The following is a 21067-nucleotide window of genomic DNA, read 5'->3' on the forward strand; positions in this document are numbered from 1 at the left end:
TATGTATGTAATGACTTCTTTGCTATGAACTGTGCTATTTGTATATGGAAATTTGGATAATGGAAACTAATATCCAAGACTTTCGTGTATGCCAGGAGATAATTTCTTTGGCACTTCTAGGCCAGGCAATATCCTAAACCTGAAGCAAAAGATTAAAGTAATTAGCTATATTATTGTATTAGGCTACCACTTCTACAAAATTTAAATACCTTCACAAAATGATTTGGTGTTGAGAATATGATTTTAAAAGTGGTTTAATAGAAATACAGAGCATGGAGTCAGTTTCCATTTTTTTTTTGGCTATGGCCCAGTCTCACTGTGTGATCTTTATCTCTCTTTTTGTCCAAACTGTAGAATGATGATGGTAGTTCTACACGATTTTTAGGATCCTCTCCAGGTTTACATGCCTATAATCCAATAATTCTAATAACTGGAGCAAACCTTCCCTCCTCAGGGACATTCTGTTCCCTATTGGTATTGTGTTGGCATTTAGAAAATTCTGCATGAATAGTAATATGAACAGCAAGTTGGTAAAAGACCAACTGAAGTGAGCTGAAGAAGAAAAGAGTGTACAGTTTGAAGGAAGAAAGCCAGAGATTCTGGAGGGACGTGATGTGTGAAATGTAGGCTGGGGGTTTAATGAGTTTAAGGCGTGAAAAAGCCAAGCTTCAGGGCTACATTCCCTGGCAGCGATGAGCACGGCATGTTTCCCTGCCCTCTGCGGTCAAGTTCTATTTTAGAATGTACTCCACACTTAGATCCTCTAACACAGCTGTGACCGTCTGTTAACTTTTGGGCATAGCCCGCCATTCAAGTAAATGGCTCTTGGTCTTGTATTGACAGACCAGTAGAAATGGGAGCTAGAGGAGGACAATCCCAGAAGTCGGAGAGAGAGTAAATTGGTGGCAAAAGAGATGGCAGTTACTGGAAGAGAGATATAGCAAACTTAGCTCAATGGATCCGGAAAGATAGAAGATTACTCTATGAAGGTCCGAAGCAATTGTATTGGGAAGATTTGCTGGAGAAGCCCTCCCACTCAGAAATGTTCCATTCAGAATTGAAAAGCTGGTCAAGACTCCTTTGCCATTAATGTTCCTTTCTAGCTATGGCATACCTCTTGAGACTGTAACCCATGGAAAATATGAGGGAGAAGATGAGTGGTTTCATCACACTCCCGCCCTTCTCCCTTCTGGAATCTCTTCCAGGGCCCAAAGTGCAGAGCTGTCAAGTTCTGCCCTGGATGCTTTGGTTAAGTGGCTGCCCAGCCCAGCTCAGGAAGCTGTGTCAGGGTTGGGTTAAGCTCTGCAGCTGCTGGGAAGGACAGAAGTTGTCACCATGGAAACCGGCTCTTCATCAATCATAAGTGACTCACACAGAGTTCACTGGGATGCAAAAGGGACAAAAGTCCTTGGAAAGACTACTCCTTTTTCCTTGAAAAGATTTGTCTGACTGCATTTTTGTAAAAATAAGGCAGCTGCTTCCAAAACAGAGTGGAAATGGCTACAGTTGCTTCTGTCTTGTGAACATAGGCCTGGCCGCTCTCTGTCCTGAGTCTGTGTGGGCTTGGCCATTGCAACCAGTTCTATCTGATACAACTCAATGTCCAAGGTAGTAGAGACCTTTGGGTATTATCTATTCAAACTCTCATTTGTTAAAGGGATAACTGAGAGTTCAAGGGCTGAATAGTTTCCCCAAGGCCAACACAGTGCATCAGTAGGGTAGTCAGGGCTAGAATCAAGTTCTCTCACTCCAAAAGTTATTCCTTCCACAATCCTAGCATCAGGTGTGGATTTGACTGTGAAGCTAAGAAAGACTAAATTTCAAAGTATCTCCCTTTACTGGCCCCCTTCCGAAGCCCTGAGATGAGTTTAACAATGTGTTTGCGTGCACAGTTTTCTTTTCTTTTTTTTAATAATTTTTAAAAGTAAAACTGTGTATTCCATCAGCCTGAGAACTAGATGGTGCCCAGCTACCACCAACGACTGCCCTGACAGGGAACGTAACACAGAGTCCCTGATGGAGCAGGAGAAAAGTGGGGGGCAGAACTCAAATTCTAGTAAAAAGACCAGACTTAATGGTCTGACTGAAACTGGAGGGACCCCAGAGGTCATGGCCCCCGGAAGCTCTGTTAACCCAGAACTAAAACCATTCCTGAAGCCAACTCTTCAGACAAAGATTAGACTAGACTGTAAGACATGAAATGATACTGGTGAGGAGTGTGCTTCTTAGCTCAAGTAGACACCTCAGACTAAGTGGGCAGCTTCTGTCTGGAGGCGAGATGAGAAGGCAGAGGGGGACGGGAGCTGGCTGAATGGACATGGGAAATACAGAGTGGAGAGGAGGAGTGTGCTGTCACATTATGGGGAGAACAACTAGGGTCACATAACAATGTGTGTATAAGTTTTTGCATGAGAAACTGACTTGAATTGTAAACTTTCACTTAAAGCACACACACACACAAAAAAAATAAAACCGTGCTCCATAGAGTTTTCAGTGGCCGATTTTTCAGAAGCAGATGATCAGGCCCTTCTTTCTAGGTGTTTCTAGTTGGACTTGAACCCCAACCTTTTGGTTAGTAGCCAGGCATTAACCTTTTGCGCCACCCAGGGGCTCCAGGTATGTTAACTGAAATTGGTTAGAAATTTTGTTCCTTTCCAGTCTGTCTTCTCTGCATCACTTCTTCCCCCCTGTCAAGTGTTAGAATGGCTGTGGGCATTTGTGAGATCTGGGTAAGGGGAAGTTGAGGTAGTTTATGTCTATTTTGGAATTAGTGGGGTACAATCATGTGGTTCCAGTCACTTTCATGAAGAGTTAAGGTATTTGGTTATCCTGATATAGGAGTTGCCTCAAAGATTACTTCTACCACCTACTATGCCGTCTAATCTGACACTGGGATTCAAAGGAAGGGCAAGGCCAAAGGGTGAACGGAGATTAATATGAATATAAATGTACCCTAAGGCATCCAGCCCAGGAAGCGGGAAGGTACTGCAAGAGAAACATAAAGTGTACAGAGCCAGGAGGAGTTCTGTTAAAATTCTTCCAAGTCTTACATCTCAGGTATGGTAGAAACTTGAGAGAAATTACCCCAAATTTGAGATCAATTTTTAAAATTTACAAAGCATTACCAATAAAGAATTGTGAAGCTGACTGCAGCTGTTCTAAACAGTTAATAATAATTTTATGAAGACACATTTCAGTTAACTGAGAAAAGATTGCATGATCTCTCTATTCTCTTTACAGAAAGTAATAATTTAATCAAAACCCTGGTGGCATAATGGTTAAGTGCTATGGTTGCTAAAATGGTCAAAAGTTCGAATCCACCAGGCGCTCCTTGGAAACTCTACGGGGCAGTTCTACTCTGTCCTGCAGGGTTGCTATGAATCGGAATCGACTCGAGGGCATTGGGTTTTTTTTTTTTTTTTTGGTTTATGGTCATATGAAGATGTGATCAACCAGTATGTAGCCAACAATGGGTCTGAATGAAGGATTATAGAGGTGTGTTAATGAAGACAGACGGCTATTTTTCTGAATTTTTATTTGTCTACTTATTTTTCAGGTTCGCAATATCTGTAATTGGTCGAGATTTCTTTTGCCAATGAAGAAGAATATTCACTTTTGTGCCAAATCTTTTATTTATAATTTTATATTCTTTTTGCTTAAAGAGGACCAACAAAATCATATACGCTTCCTGCCCCTGCTGGGATACCTCTTTACTGAGTTTATATTAATCATGGCATGAGAATGACAGCAAGTGCCCTGGATGGGTTTTATGGATCTGGAAATCAATCTCGTTGTACAATTACTTTAGCAGTATTCTCACTGAAATGTTGAAAGCTAGAAGAGTGTTTGCAGTTTTTTGTACACAAGGAGAGTTCCACAGTGCCAATCCATTAGGGTCATTTCCATTGCTGGTAACAGGAACAAAGCTTTATAATACTTTGCTATTACTCAACAACGTTTGGTTTGTGTACACTGCCTGTCTCCCAGGCAACCAAACACTTAATCTCATTTATTTTACCAAAATCAATTTATCTTCTGACTATGCACATTTGTGAAGTATGTTTGGGGCACAGGTTATTTTACCCCCTTTTACAGAAAGAGAGGACTCAGTCACAGCAATGAATTATTGAAGATTTGAACTATCCAATTCAATCTCTGATGTAGTCTCTACTTAAAGAGTTGCTGTGAGGATTAAACGAGATGATGTATATGAAATATCCTAGCCCAGACACCAGCACGTAAGTATTTCGTAAATGTTAGTTTAATGTTAGATGATTCTTTAACAAGAGGTAAGCATTGGCCAGCTTAGGTTCATGAAGTACCCAGATGCCTAGAGGCATTTCTATGAGTTTCTTGAAAGAAAACGTGGTCACCACACACATGCCTCAAATTTCTCTGCTCCAACAGGCACCATGGATTGTAAATCTGAGGCAAGAAACTCAACCTGTAACTTTTTTTTTGCAAACTTGAGTGGTTAGGAAACCTTCCTGTGAGCAAAATTGTGAGGTGATGTGTCATCAGAAAACCTAACTGACTCTTAACTTTCCTAATTCTCAGTTACATGACCTTGGCCAAGTCACTCTATTTTGATTTTTTTTATCTGCAAAACATGGATGTTAAATAACTTGTGCACTTGGAGGAGAATCACAAAAAAATAATATATACAATAGAGCTTTGTAATCTGAAGACATATGAGATATGATGATTTTTGCACCAGCAAGGTAAGATGGAGAACTAAAGCAAACAAGTAGATAATTTAAGCCATACATTCTTTCTTCCATCAGCCCTGTCACTACTTATCCCAGAATTACTAGGTGCATATAAGCATAAAACACCTAACATGGCTATGGAACAGATTGCAGATTTTTACAGCCTGGATAATGTAGAATAGCTGTTTTACAGAAGACAAAAAATAAGAGTTGTGGAAGACAAAGTTATCCCTCTAATATCTTTATTTTCAAGGAGAAGAGATAGAAACTAAAGTTGATAGATAAACAGAAGTGAAAGCATATTATTTCAGTAACAAGTATAATAAAGAGGAAAGTGAAAATAACAAACATGTAAAAAGGAAAGGGAAGGAGGTGTGAAGTAGAGTGTACGTGAACTAAATCTTGTTCTTTCATAGAAGAGAATCAATAGATAATATCTGATGTTGATACATCAATACATAGCAATAAAAACCAATTTTCAGAGTTATGGGGTAACCACCAGCAGGACCATAAATAAAGTTATCACTAAAAAGTAGAAAGAGGTGAGTTGGGAAGCTGTTGGTTTCCAATATAAACTGTTATGTATCATTTTTTTATCACTTGATAAAATATAGAAAAAAAAGTCCTGTGTTCTTGCTTATCTTTGAGGGATTAAGATAAAGAACCTTAGATGTTCAATGTTGCTATTCTTGAGGATTTCATTCTCAGTCGTGTCTTTTCTTCATTCTACATTTGTGCTGTCCAATACGGCACCCACTGGTCCTATGAGGCTATATAAATTTCAACTAATTAAAATTAAGTAAAATAAAAATTTTAGTTCCTATATCTCACCTCCAATATTTCACAGCTAGTGGCTACTGTGTCGCACAGAGAAGAGTTATAGGACATTTACATTATCACAGAAAGTTCTATTAGATAGTGCTGTTCTATACACTCAGCCTAAGCAATCTAATCCACTCCTAAGATTTTAACTCGTGATGACTCTAAAGGCCCTGTCTCCTGAGCACCATACCTTCACATCCACCTGCTGATTAGACAGGAACATTTTCACCTTGACGTCCCACAGCCCTTCAAGCTCAACGTATCCAAATCTGAACACACTGCATTTCCATAAATATCTTTTTTTCTTCTAAACTCCCTGCCTCAACTGTTGGAACCATCATCTGGTAAGTTGCCAGAATCAGATGACTGGTCTCTACTCCCTGAAGCTGATGGCAGGCCTGGAGAACCTCAGCTTATCGCCTTTTCCTGACACACCAGTCTGGCGAGCATATCTACCAGGTCATCATGTTCTGCTTGTGCTAGGTGTGGCCTACATTTCTATTTACTGAGCTTATTCTGAAGCCAACAGGCTTTTGAGTGGTGCCCTGGTTATCACTCAGTTAGTCTTCTATATGATTTTTTTTTTTCCCCAGTAAAATGTCATTCCTCACTTTCTAAAGCTATGACACGTTCTGAGTGTTGCTATGTGTTTTTGATGTAACCACAACAAAGTCTTTGGGAAATAAAAATACCTTTGGTAGAATCAAAATACTCTTTCTTCCTGAAGTTTGTCTGCTGTTCTGTAGAACCAGATCACAAAAAGACAGCGGTTTCATAGAAGCTAAAACACGTGCTACTGAAATTGGGTGAAACCAAAATGCTTATGGCATCAGCATCATAAAGACATTTACTGATTGGCTAATATATACATAAAGGGTTGTGCTAGAGGAGAAACTGGGATCCTTACAAGGAGCTCACAGTCAGGCAGAGGAGAAATATTTAAACAGTTATCTTTAATATAAAGCAGATTGTGGAGAGAACGTAATTCCCAGCTCAACATTTGTTCTAACCTTGTTCTAGTGGGTCTTTTGTACCGTAGAGGCCAGAGGGCTAAAAGTTGCAGTCCCCAGGTTTCTTTGTAGTTAGGTTCTGGTTATGGTTAAATTCTAATTTAATCCAGGTTGTCTACCTCCTAGTATGTAATCTTGGCCAAGCTTCTTAGCCAATTTGCGCTTTATATTTCTCCTCTCAAAATGGATGTGTTAATATTAATATTGTATTCTTAAGAGGGCTCTTTGAGGATTCATTGATGTAATGATATAACGGATGTAAAGATGTTAGCTCACTACCTAGTACCTACTCAATAAATTCTTTGAATTACTGTTAAGAGGAGAAAATGGAATGCCCTTCCAGTGTCCTGCTTTAAGATAAGTATGGAATGCAGATGTGGGGGCAGGGTGGGTTGGCAAAATGTGTCACACTCGCTATGCTGTTGGAGATCTCACAGACACAACATGGTTCTGGAGCCTGCAGCTCCTGCCTACCGAACTGTAGCTGAAGGGATGCAACCTTGATGCTTGCTGTTGGCATAGCAGTTTCCTGGGTATAGCAGAGATAATTAATCCCTCTGTGAGCCCATTTGCAGTGTTATTCTGAGAAACACTTCTGAAATCTCACCTACAGCCCATGCCTCTAGCCTTTCTAATGATGTTCTAAGCCCCTAATTTCCTATATTAAACCCTTTGTAATTGAAATAGCGAAATGGATTCTGTTATGCAAAACTGAGCTCAAACTGATAGAGTCAAAATGGAAGAAGTTTACATGGGGTCTCTGCCATTACAGTGTCCAGTGGCTTTGTGAGGCATTTGTAACAGCAGCTAAACTGTATCACCTCTCCATGTCTCAGTTTATTCATCTGTAAAATGGGAAAGTGTCCTTAAGCAGGACGTAGAAATGGTTTTTATTTCTTTTTCCCACTCAGAGAAATTTCCTTCACCTGGGCTATTGGAGCAAATTTCAGGGAGTCCTGGTAGTGCAGTAGTTAAGAGCTATGGCTGCTAACCAAAAGTTGGCAGTTCAAATCCACCAGGCGCTCTTTGGAAACCCTATGGGGGCAGTTCTACTCTGACCTATAGGGTTGCTATGAGTCCGAATCGGCTCGACAGCACTGGGTATAAAGTAGATGCTGCAGCTGTCCACTTACAAGTGATGCTAGCACATCATGCAGAGCCTTTATAAACCAGGCCCAATGAAGCCATGAGTGTGAGTTGGAAGAGAGAAGAAAATGTGGCAGTAATAGGTACTGTAGTGCTCTGAGCCACTTGGTCATGAAACTTACTTGTATCTTGAGAACCTGTCTGAGCCCAATTTTGTATATATCTCTTCTAGTTGACAATGGAGGGCTGTGTTGTACCTTGATGGGCCAGACAACATCCAGCTCATGATGGGCAGCTTAGGTTTTGTTATAACTTGGTGGCTTTTGGTCAAGTATCTAGTCTCTACAAGGGCCCAGTAACAAGACAAAAGCTGTTTCTCAAGAAAAGTAATTATCTGAAAGCACAGCACAACTTTGCCTAAAATTCTAAGATCTGTCCTGCGATTCACATAGAGGGGCCAGCCAAAGGTTCTATGCCACATCCCTATCTGCCTCAGGTACTTAAAGCACCATTAGATCTGCTGGGGTATATAGCCAAAGTGCTAGAACAGCGTGCACAGCAGCCTGCATTTGTTGCAAAGCCATACCTGTCCTGGAACCCATTAAAAATCTGCAGCATTTTGGATTACTAGGTCAATGTGTTTGAGCAGCAGACCCAAACGAGGTATGTGTTGCCTCCAAAATCCAAAGAACCTCAATAGGCAATGCAATTTAAAACAAAAAGCCTAAGTATTTGCAGAGGGATGAACACATACTAACTCACAGTGACCCTACAGGACAGAGTAGAACCATCCCATAGGACTTCCAAGGAGTGGTTGGTGGATTCAAACTTCCAACCTTTTGTTTAGCAGCTGAGCCCTTAACCACTACGCCATCAGGACTCCTTCTTAGTCATAGGAAGGCAGAATTTGTCCTTCGTCTTGTATAAACGTGTATCTTGACATGTTCCGGATCACTGAACTTCAAGAAAATTCACGACTGTGATTTTTAGTGACAAAAGCCTCAGAACTTGGGGGGTAGGTATGGTTCATTGCCTACCCTCTGGCATGCATGTGTCTTACATAATTGTCAGAATAGTTGTTACTTCTTGCTTACCTGGTTCAATCAAAACAATACCATTAATGGAATGGGTCCACCTGATGTACTACGGAACAGAGAGGTAATAAAGTTCCTTTTGACCAGAGAAAGACATAGGATTGGGTCTTAGCTTCCTGGGGCTACCATAACAAAATACCACAAAGTGGGAGGATTTCAAGAAAAAGAATTGGTTGTCTCACAGTTCTGGAGGCTGGAAGTCCAAATCAGGGTATTGGCCATGTTGATTCCTTCTGATGGCTCTGAGAAAGGGATTGCTCCATGTCTCTCTCTTAGCTTGTGGTGGCCCCCAGCAATCCTTGGTGTTCCTTGGCTTGCATCCTGTGTAGTCACACTGTCATCCTTCTGTCTGTCTCTGTTTCTATTCTTCTCTTTTATAAGACACTACTTAAATGGGATTAGACCCCACATGACTCCAGTATGACCTCATGTTACCAGGCAACATCTCAAAGACCCTTTTTTCAAACAAGGTCACTTTCAGAAGTAACAGGAGTTAGGAATTAAATATATTTATTGAGGAGTACAATTCAGTCCTTAACAGTTTGCCCACTAGCTCCCAAAAAGTTTATGTCCTTCCCATGTGTAAAAATACGTTCCCCCCACACCAGCTTCCGGAAAATTCTTAACCCATTCCAGCATCAACTCTAAGTCCAAAATCTCATCTTCCAAATCAAGTATGGGTGAGATTCTGGGTATGTTCCATCCTGGGGAAAAATTTCTCTCCATCTATGAACCCGTGAAACCTAGGATACAAATTATCTGCTTACAAAAGACAATGATGAAATAAGCCTAGGGTAAACATAACCATTCCAAAAGGGGGAAATAGGCGGAAAAGAAGGGATCACAGGTACCAAGCAAGTCCAAAACCCAGCATGGCAAATTCTTTTAGATTGAGGTCACTCCTACAATAGGTAGAAGGCTGAACTATACGGACTTTAAGGTCCCTTTTTTTTTTTTTCTGATTCAGGTTGAATGATTTCATAAAGAATCAGCAGGGGGTATGAAAGAGAGGTAAAAGCATTCCTGAGATGGATGGAATAAGTGTTCTGGACAGGGATATGAGAGAAAAGGTGGCAGATCAGAAAACTGGATCCCAGAGCAATCTCTATCTATAGTGTATTGTCATGGTCCCTCATACCTACCTAAAAACACAAAAGCTAATTAAACTGGGCTTACAAATTCCATTTGGCTTCTCTTGAAAAGGAAAGCTTGTGAGATGTTTACTAAGAACTTTTTTAAATTGAGTGTAAAATAGCACAGCAGATACAAAATCTAGGCTCAGAAGCAACCACATGACTTTGCTTCTCATATTTCACATTGGCTGCAGCCCTGAAATGGAATACTGCTCACATTTTTTTTTGTCTTGGATTTTGAGCCTGAAGAGAGGATTTAGTAGAGGATATCATCGTTCCTCCTTGTGGCTACAGAGTTATCGGAAGGGGTGGCTACAATTGGGTAAAACAAGGTAGTATTGATCAAAGCTCAGTTACACCTAAGGCCTCGAATGGAGTTCTTCCTTAGCCTCTGGGGAAGTTGTATCTGCAAGAAAATCAGGAGGCCTGGCCCCTTAACTGCCTCAGAGCACGTTGTGGGAGGTGCAGACCAAAGGTGAGTTTACACATCAGTGACTAAAGTTTCCTGCCACTAAGCATAAGAAGTCACTCATGAGCAGCGTCCCTAAACCACAGCTACAGGATGTGGGCAGAAGCCCTTGTATAATTATTGGCTGAGAGCCAGTATGCATTCATCCCTCTGCAAATACTTAGGTTTTTTTGTTTTTCTTTTTCTCCTTTTTTAACCTTTGAAAACCACAGGCATTAGTTTCTCTCTTTCTTCCCCTTGGCACAAGACATCCTCTACTCTTGTGTGTAAAGAATTTCTAATGCACTTTTAAGCCTGAATTTAATACTTATGCCCTCCCCTCTTTTGCCCCCCAAAATGCCAGGCAGAGGTAAAGCCAACTTACAAAAACATCTGCTGGCTCTTTTGGCTTCCGCAGCTTTGTTTGGGCTGTTTGATCAGATAGGTAACCAGAGACCTCTTTGAGTGACCTTAGCCTTTAAGAAAATACAGGTAATTTCTGGAAATTCCCACAAACATCTGTGACCTGTTGTTTTCTCATGTAAGAATTAAACCACCAACTGTGATATACTGATTTAGATGATATGCATTTAGCTGGAAATGGAGATATTATACTGGAAAGAGCAGCAGGCCAGCAGTAAGATATTGAAAGATTTAGATTCTAGTTCCAGTATTGCCAAAAATCCACCATCTTCTTTGAGTAATTTCTTTCTAGTCTGTGGAACTTTGTTTCATGTTCTACAAAATGAAAGTATTGGATTAGATGCTTTCTATACTTCTTTCATATCAGGGCTTTGTGAGTTGACTTCTTCAGGGATGCTTCAGCAAAGGGACAATGAGAATAGGCCTCAAGATGAAAGATCCCACAGTAACAAACTCGTCACACTTTTCTCTTCTGCCTTAGAGGAAGGCCAAAAATCAGGCCTCCAAAGAGTCCCAGCTGCCCTCTGGGTGTCAGGTCTGGTGATTCCTGATAGTTGCCCCTTTTGCAAGTATTAGAGGCTCCATCAGCCTTGTCTCTGTACCAAAATGCCTTACACCCAGGCATGAAAACTAAGCTGAAACTATTCCAGTGCAAAAAAAAAAAAAATTTAGTTTAAGAGGTGGTAAATGGCTATTACAGGTTTCAATTCAACAGAAGAAAAACTTTCTGTCAGAAGGGCCCAGTATACATCAGAAGCCTGTGCAGTCTGTCAGCAGAAATATTAAGCCATTTCTGAAAGAAGGCAGATTGAGGATTGTGTAGTTGGAATTCTCATGTCAGATAAAGATCGAATGAACATGACCTCCAACCTTGACATTTCTGTGATGACATGCTGGGAGCACCATACCTCTTGGGCCTTATCCTATTCCCCAATAAAACCTATAAGGCCCTTTGGGAAGCTTTGGTGGTACAGTCCAGTTGATCGTCTGGAAGGAAAACCCAGGTATACACATAAGTCCCCTGGTTTGTAACTGTCTGTTGAATTTAAGGACAAAGAGCCCAAGTGAAAACATCAATTGTCAAGTAATACCATGGTTAGTAGGACTATGGTGACCAAGAAACAATTCCTGAAGAAAACCGAATTTAGTTCTCTTGGATGTTTTCCCACTTGCTGCTGCAAAAGTCTCATAGCTCTTCAGGCTAAGTATCAAAGATTTTTATTTAATAAAATAATTTAATATCATTTCATTGAGTCCCCAATCTTTATGAAGTAGGCAGAAGTGGTATCATTGTCTCCATTTTTCAGATGAGGAAATAAAACCTTAGGAAACTTACAGTACTATCTCAGGGTATCACGGGATTTATTAATTAAGCCCTTTCCAAAGAAAAATCTGTTTACTTATCTAATCATTAAAAACCAGAAAACCAAACCTGTTGCCGTCGAGTTAATTCCGACTCATAGCGACCCTATACGACAGAGTAGAACTGCCCCATAGAGCTTCCAAGGAGCGCCTGGTGGATTTGAACTCCAACCTTTTGGTTAGCAGCCGTAGCACTTAACCACTATACCACCAGGGTTTCCATCTAATCATTACAGACTATTATTTGGAGAATATACTGATTTAGATGATATGCCTTACTGGGAGTGGAGATACTACACTGGAAAGAGCAGTAGGCCAGGACCTCCCTGTGACCTTAAGGGATAATAGCAATCATCTCTCCAAACCTAATAATATAGCAATCCCTTTCACAATATTCACTTTGTCTGGCCCTTCCTTGAATACCGCCATGAGAGGTTCATTATTTCAAGAAGCAAACTATTCTATCTTTGGATATTTCAAACTATTAGAAGTTCTTTCTAGTCTTAAATTGCTTTTGAAATCCCTGACTCCTTTCTTCCTCTGGTCACAATCCTTCTTTCTAGATCCTGCTAATATCTCATATGGCTGTCTTTGTGCGATGTGAAGACAGTTTTCCTATCATCTCTGAGCTCACTCTTCTCCATGCTAAGCAGCTTTGGTTCCATTAAATGCCTATCCTATTGTTATAGGCTAGACTTCATAGGCCATCCTACAGGTCTAGGGCTAAGGAACATCTCCTTCCCCTCATCCTTTCTGACTTTGCTGGTGCTGCACTGTGTCCTTCAGAAGGCCATTTGGCAATAGTTCTGGCTTAGGTTACAAGGGGGACAAATGTGCAGAGAGAAGTCAATTGTCAGGTTGATCCTTAAATGGCAACTCCAAAGAATGTGCTGGGCATTTCAGAGGCTTCTGCCAACAAATGCCACTTTCTTGCAGCAAATGGGGATTTTTGGGCAGCAGTATTACAATAATTTGCCAATTATGCCTGCTTCAGAACCAGTGCCAAAATAATCCAACGACTTTCCATTCCACTACTGTTGACAGGACAGCTAAGGATTTCAACATTTCCTTTTACAGTCTGAATAGAAGTTCCCTGCCTTGGGGACTGTAACAATATTTTACATCATGAGAGAAAAAGAAAGTGGGGGCCAGGAAGGGACTCTAGAGGGAGGGAGAGAAATTCTAATAAAAATAAACAAAGACAACAAAATAAGGGTTACTCAAGGGTTGAGTTTGTAATGCCTGCATCAAATTGATGTTTGCGTATGTACCAGAGGACAAATCTTCAAAATCAAAGAAATAAACTAATGAAAGAAAAGACTTTAATAATGACTCCTCATAATAAAAAAAAAAAAAAGAAAGCCAAAACTTTTAACTCGATTATCAACCCAGGTGTCTCAACTTTGGATCTTGGGACAGGGGAAAAAAAATTATTATAATATTTAGGACTTGTGTTCAATATCCAAAAGGTTCTTTCCAAAAGAAACTAAAAATTACATTAAAATGAGAACTGAAAAGAAAAGAATCTTAAAGACATGAGAAAATCTCATGGGTTGTTCAAAATTAGACTTAAGTGTGAGAAGAAACAAAGAAGAAATAAGAGGGAAAAATCAATGAGAACAGAGTGAGTTAGGGCAGCATTTTTGAAACCATGTTCATCATTGTCTTAGTTATCTAGTGCTGCTATAACAGAAATACCACAAATGGATGGCTTTAACAAAGAGAAGTTTATTTTCTCACAGTCGAGTAGGCTACAAGTCCAAATTCAGGGGATCAGCTCCAGGGGAAGGCTTTCTCTCTCTGTTGGCTCTGGAGAAAGGTCCTTGTGATGCATTGGCCTTGCCTTGGTCTGGGAGCATCTCAGCACAGGAACCTGAGGTCTAAAGGATGCGCTCTGCTTCTGGTGCTCTTTTCTTGGTGTTATGGGGTCCCCAACTCTCTGCTTACTTCCCTTTCCTTATATCTCTTGAAAGACAAAAGGTGGTATAGGCCACACCCTGGGGAAACTTCCTTACATTGGATCAGGGATGCGGCCCGGTAAGAGTGTTATAATCCCACTCTAATCCTCTTTAACATAAAATTACAATCACAAAATGGAGGACAACCACAGAATACTGGGAATCATGGCCTAACCAAGTTAATACATACATTTGGGGGGGGGGGCGTAACTCAATCAGTGACACTCATAATTCTCTCTGGTCCATAGAATCCCGTGGGGGCAGCTCTGAGACCTAAAATGAGAGGAGGTCAGTGCATTCCCATCTCAATATCAACCACGGTGGCTCTACTTCTTTTACATATTGGGCTTCTACAACAGATTTCACTTGAAGAAAAGGGTATGCTATTGAAAAACAATGTTTGGACAAAAACTGCAAAAGGAAATGAGCCACTGAAAGTTCTCAATCAGATAGTGATATACTCGAATTGTTTTTAAGAATCTGGCAACCAGGTGCAGGATGGATTGGAACAGGGTCAACTTTGGAGCAGAAATCTGGATTAAATGGCTGTGATAATAATCTAGGTGAGCAATAATTTAAAAACTTGGCCTGAGAACATAGTTGTGAAAATAGAAAGGAGAAAAATGAAGTGAACAATTTTGAAAGAAAAATCAACTTGAAGTTCGACATCTATGCATTGGGGTACAGTGCTAAGCCACATGTAGATGTGTCATTACGTGGTGTATTTTGCAAAGGATCTGAAGAACTCATAACTGATCAATTTCAAGGATAGATGACTGGAACCATAAAAATGCCACAGAGAACTCCAGGGTTTTGAAGATGTTGAATGTGAAGGCCACTGGGACACTGACAGGGAGATGACCAGCAACAGAAATGCAAAGCTGAATCTGAGAAGAAATATTAGGGATGACAATGTGTATTTGGAAGTCATCCCCATTAGGGTGGTGGCTAAAATAATAGGGGAGGGAGACCAATGGGAGAGAAAATCATGATCAGAAGGCTGAAGACCAAGACTGGAAAAATGCCTCCACTTAAATAACAGGAAGAATAAATATTTTCCTATGGGGTCTGCCCTGGGTTTATGATCAGGCATTCATTTGATAACATTATTTGATGGGTTCAGCTTATTTTTTGGTTTTAAGGAAATTTGATCATTTTAATATGAAATCTGAAGCGATTATCTATCAGCCCAAGCAAACTCTGAAAGCTTCTGAGATACTAAATATTAAAAATCGTGTAATACTATTTAAAAGTAATTAGAGATTGTTGGAAAAAAGTCCAAAAATATAGTGAACTGAAATGGAATCTTTCATAATGACATATCTATGGGTGATGTACTTATACACCAAAAAGAGTCAAAAACCAATACTCCCACGGGCAAGGGAATAGCCAAGTTTGTTACGGTTTCCAATGAATGACATCAGCCCCGTGTAGGTCTCAATCAAAATGGGTTCAGTTGACACCATCAGTTCCTTTTTACTTCCAGATCCTGTGGCATTCCTGTGGGCATTCTGGATAGCTGGAACAAGTTTAGATGTAAACTCAGACAACTAAAGAGAAAAAGGAGAAGCACAGAGTTAGTGAACACAGAGTAGGTTCAGGGACCCCCAGCCAGCCCTCTGAAAAGTAGACCATGCTCCTGGTGCTGCAGTGCATCAGTTATTTTCACTTCTTAAACCAAAATCATTTCTCAGAATAGTTAACATCGCTTCTGTTAGTCTTTTAATAAATGAGTCTATTAATTATGTACATAATAAAATGATCTGCCTTGTTTATTTTTGTTATGGATTCATAATTTGTACAACAATTAAGGAGTCAGTTCAACAAATATTTACCAATAGTCTATTATGAATCAGACACCTGTTGAGTGCTGCAGAATATTTAAAGACAAGTAAGAAATAGTTTTTGCCCTCAAAGACGTGATACTGTAATAGAGAATCTAAGAAATGAACGTGTAACCATTACACAAATTTCACTAAAATAAGCAGTAAAAGAGAAACACAGCCTGATAAAGGGGCACAGAAAAGGAAGAAATCATACTTGGTTAGGGGATCAGTAATGGTTTCAAAAAGGAGACTCTTGAGACAATCCTTAAAGGATTAATAGAATTTTAAATAGTAGGAATAGTGTTAGGGAAGGCCTAGTACACATCTTTTTTTTTTTTTTCTTTTTTTAGCTCAGCATCATTTCCACCATTTGAAATTCTTTTTCTTAAGAGTGCCTCGATTTTCCTTTGAACAACCATCCTCTTCCTCTTAGTTCATGAGTTTTAAATAGAGCCTCTTTAGCACATGACTCAGGCCTACCCAATCAGAAGAATCCATTCTCATAATGTGGATTGGTTCAAGTACAGGCACGTGACCGATGTGGTTGTCAAACTGAAAAAATATAAGCCTGCTGCTACTCATGGTCATTTTTGCCACACATAGTGAAAACCTGACTGAGAATGAAGCCAACAAAGATGAAAGAAGTAGACACAGAAATAGATGAACTCCTGTCAAAACCATTTGAATTACTAGATCAGCCCGCTCCTGCACTTGTAAGTTAACTGAACCAAAAACTTCCTTCTTTTGGTTAAGACAGAGTTGAACTGGATGTCTTTATTTGCCATTAAAAGAGGTGGGTAATTCATGGAGCATTCCAAACAAAGATATAAACGAAGATATGAATTAGAAAAGCTGATATCGTTGTAATTCCAGTAACTCTTTCCCATCCATTATTTCATTTTCTACCCTACCACATAGGTAGGTAAATATCATTAATTCCTGATTAAAAACCAAAGATCATAGAAGATAAATGAGTTACCCACAGTCACTGGGCTTTCAGCATTGTGGTAAAAAGAAACATTAGGAAAAAGGGATTACACACAGTGAAAATCAAATGTTTCCTAGGAAACTGGCTCACTAATCTAAATTAAAAACCTTAGAGTTCATTTCAAGTTCAGTGCAAATTATTAAGCATCTTTTATAAAGGGACCTTTGTTCTCCCCAATTCTCTGCAAGGAAGCCAGTTTTTGCTTTAAGGGATTAACACAAGAGTTTCTGTTTGTGATGATTCAATGATTCCCAATAGGAGAAGCCTGCAGTTCTTCACCATAATCCAAATTTTCCAAATAGATTTTATTGTGGATTCTTATTTTATATGGAAATGCCCTTTGGCCTGAGTGTGCCTATCAGTAAGGAAAAAAAGTTATAAAATTTCAAATAAATCTATCATTACTATTTGACCTAACACATAAACAAAAATAACCTCATACAAATGAAACTTCTGCAATTGGCTAGCTGTGTAACATCAGAAAACTCACTTCCCCCTTTTGAGCCTCAGTTTCCCCTTCTGAATAAAAAGCATTGAAATCTATGGCCTTTAAGATAATATCAAGGACCCCTGGAGGTGCAAGCCATTTTTAATCAGCTGCTAACCCAAAGTTTGGTGGTTTGAACACACGCAGCAGCTCTGCAGAAGAAAAGACCTGGCAAACTGCTTCAAAAAAGATTACAACCAAAAAAATTCTATGGAAAGTTCTACTCTTTAACACATGGAGCTCCCATGAGTCGGGGACTGGATCAATGGCAACCAACAAGATATCAGAAGTAAAAAATTTAGTGACTTTGATAATAAAACAACATAAAGTTTATTAGAGTACTTATATATCAGTGGATTTTCAAAATAAACTAAGGTATTGCTCCCTCTCCACTTTTCTTCCAAGTAATATTTACCTAATTACATAATATCAAAACATTAACTTAAAAAATAGACTCCCATCCCACTGAGGCAAAAGAATCTAACAGCAGGTAAGGTGTTGCTTGTTCTCCATGAGTCTCAGTTTATAGCAGCAAAGAGGGACTGATAGCAGCTCCCGTCACTTGTTCCTGACCCAGCACCTTCTGTGAGACCGTGGCAGGAATTTAAGTTTTGGTGACAAGGAATGAAACAAACTACTGTCACATATCCCAGTGTCTTAGACATCTAGTGCTGCTATAACAGAAATATCCAAGTGGATGGCTTTAACAAAGAGAAATTTATTCTCTCACAGTCTAGTAGGCTACAAGTCCAAATTCAGGGTGCCAGCTCCAAGGGAAGGCCTTCTCTCTCTGTCGGCTCTGGAGGAAGGTCCTTGCCATTAGTTTTCTCTTGGTCTGGGAGCATCTCAGAGCAGGAATCTCTGGTCCAAAGGATGTGCTCTGCTCCCAGCACTGCTTTCTTGGTGGTATGAGGTTCTCCTGTCTCTCTGCTGGCTTCTCTCCTTTATAGCTCAAAAGAGATTAGCTTAAGACACTACCTAATCTTATAGACCTCATCAATATAACTGCTGCTAATCCATTTTATTACACAACATACAGGGAAATCACATCAGAAGATAAAATGGTAGACAATCATACAATCATCCAAGGGAATCATGACCTAGCCAAGTTGACAGATATTTTGGGGGGATACAATTCAATCCATGACCTATGATTACTAGACTAAAACACTTGTGTGAAGGATAGTCTTCCTTTCAATGAACTCCACCAAGTACTTTAGTTGATTGGGTAAGACAAGCAGAAAGAAAAGTTTACTTTCAGCTTCCGGAAGAGAACAAAAAAGGAGGAATAAATCAATGATAAAATTAATGATACGGACCTTTAAACCCTGTGCTTTAAAATCATGGAATCTCAAGATCAGGAGTGATCTTAAAGTTTATCAATTCCAACCACACATCTAGAGTTTTGACAGACCTTGTCACATCCTCACCAAGAAGTTCCGCCCCTCTACATGGAACATATAGGAAGTCTTCTCCATCTCTGTGTGCAGTGGGGTAAATGCTTTGGATTAGTGTATTTTTTTTTTTGCAAATAATGTGCCAACATATGTAACACATGGAAAAGATGAAATTAAGTAAAACAGTTCTGTTGTGGCATGCCCGTACATATACCACATATGTCTCTTGACATTTCTAGAAGTGAATTTCAGCTTCCTTTACCTGTCCTCCCATATAACAGGTAAATCATATCATTCTGTTCATTTTCTTTCATTCTGTTCATTTTGTTTAATATCCTGTTTATGTGTATAAAAATAGTCTGGAAATATTACTTTTGATCATAATTTTATAATAAAGGTATAAGCCTTGGTCAAAAAGTCATAGATCAAGTTCGGTAGTTCCCCAGTAATTGCAAAATAAAAATCAAAGCTGTTTATTTGTTTATATTAAGTTGATAATTATAGTGCCTTAGCTTAACAGTTGAATTCAAATATGAAAACATTATCATATTGTCTTAACTGAAACCATTAGGTTATGTTAAGTCTGCTTATTTCATAGTTTAATTATGTTTTCTTAACCCTGGTGGGGGAGTAGTCAAAAGCTACAACTGCTAACCAAAATGTCAGCAGTTTGAATCCACCAGGTGCTCCTTGGAAACCCTATATGGGGCAGTTCTACTCTGTCCTATATGGTTGCTATGAGTCAACTCGATGGCAATAGGTTTTTAGCATCAATTGAAGTCAATAACATGTAAAAAAAAAATTGGCATAGCACACATGAAAATAACACGAGGGGTTGCACGGTTGGCAAAAAAAAAAAAAAAACGTATAACACACATATTATTTGCAAAAATTGTGGTAGATGCAGAGAACCAGATGTGTTTCCTTGCCCTAGCAGCTACTGGTGGTGAACCCTTGGACACATCATGAGACCCTGGCCTAGGTCCTGGAACAAAGAGAAAATTAAGAGGAAAAAACTGGTAAAATTAGAATAACATCTGGTGCTTAGCTACTAGTACTGTACCAATGCTAGCTTCATGACTTTGATAACTGCATTAACCTCTGGTAAGTTGTAAACATTCGGGGAAGCTGGATGAAGGGTATATAAAAAAAAAAAAAAAAATTCAGCCATTTTTCAATATGTCTAAAGCTATTTCAAAATAAAGTTGTTTTTAAAAGCTAGATTAAAAAACATCCTGGATATTAGTTTCCCAAGATTGTTGACATTTTCCAAGTAATCAAGAAAAACCTTTCTTAAAAAAAATAGACTACATTGCTAACTTGTTTCTTCTATCTCTATGTTAAATATAAAGCCTATATCAAAATTATACAAGCATGCGTGAATTTTCATCAAGAATGTGCTTTCTGACATAAATTCATGAAGATAATTTGATTCATTGAAGAATTTTCTCTGCAATATAGGGAAATATTTTTTTAAAATTTGCCACTGGATGGATTCTTTTCTATGCAGCATTTACAATAACAAATTTTATTTTTATTTCAATTTAGCCATTATGAGTTTTCTTCTGAGGATATTATTCCTAACACGATTATTTTCCTGAGTGTGGTTTTAGCCATTAATTCAATTTTGTGCCTATTAGCTCAAGAACTACTTTCCCAGGCCAAATTTTTTTATCCTAACATCAGAAATATCATGTGAATTTTCAGTTTGTTTACCATCCATAGAAGTTTACCAACTGCCATCTTAGTTTGAGCTGCTTTTACTTTTTGCGTGTATATGAATTATTTCTACCAGTATTAGTACTGTGAACTGACTCCGTGTGTCACTAACAGAAGAAAGAACATCTAAATTTATTCAAGAAATATTGATTAAGCATCTGCACTGTGTTCTAAGTTCTATGATAGACAGGCAAGGATCCTGCTCTAGCAGAGCTTACAGTCTAGTGGTAGCAGACCAAGTAAAAACAGATACACACAATTTCGATAATGATAAATTCTGGGAGGAAAATGAAGTGTGAAAAAGGGATAAAAAGCAGCAGGAGCAAATGTTACTTTACATTGCATAGTGGGGGCAAGTCTTTCTAAGGAGGTAAAAATTGAGCTGAGGCCTAAATGATGAAAAGAAACCAGTCATGAAAGAGTAGAAAGAAATATTTCAGGCAGAAAAACAGTACCCTCAAAGGCTGTGAGGTAGGGATGATCTTAGCTTATTCAAGGAACAAGGAAAACTCCTATAAGGCTGAGGTAAAATGATCAAAACCTCTTTGAACTTTATCATTCCTTTTCCATAAGATAAGGCTATAAATAACATTAAACTCATAGGC

General features: G+C 39.1%; 1 protein-coding gene across 3 annotated transcripts in view; it reads right to left on the reverse strand.

The window, feature by feature from the left end:
• The window catches only part of TPRG1 (tumor protein p63 regulated 1), a 200713-nt gene that overhangs the window by 13754 nt on the left and 165892 nt on the right, over window positions 1–21067 (reverse strand). For all 3 annotated transcript variants that reach the window (XR_010318664.1, XR_010318646.1, XM_003412916.4), the window contains exon 6: window positions 1–15595. This exon is cut by the window's left edge. Coding sequence is in view for 1 of the 3 variants with exons in the window: in XM_003412916.4 (XP_003412964.1) it covers window positions 15401–15595 (195 nt within the window). In the remaining 2 variants the exon portion in view is untranslated. The remainder of the gene's footprint in view (window positions 15596–21067) is intronic.

The sequence above is a fragment of the Loxodonta africana genome, chromosome 1 (assembly GCF_030014295.1).
Source record: "Loxodonta africana isolate mLoxAfr1 chromosome 1, mLoxAfr1.hap2, whole genome shotgun sequence".
In the NCBI taxonomy this organism is placed as follows: domain Eukaryota; kingdom Metazoa; phylum Chordata; class Mammalia; order Proboscidea; family Elephantidae; genus Loxodonta; species Loxodonta africana.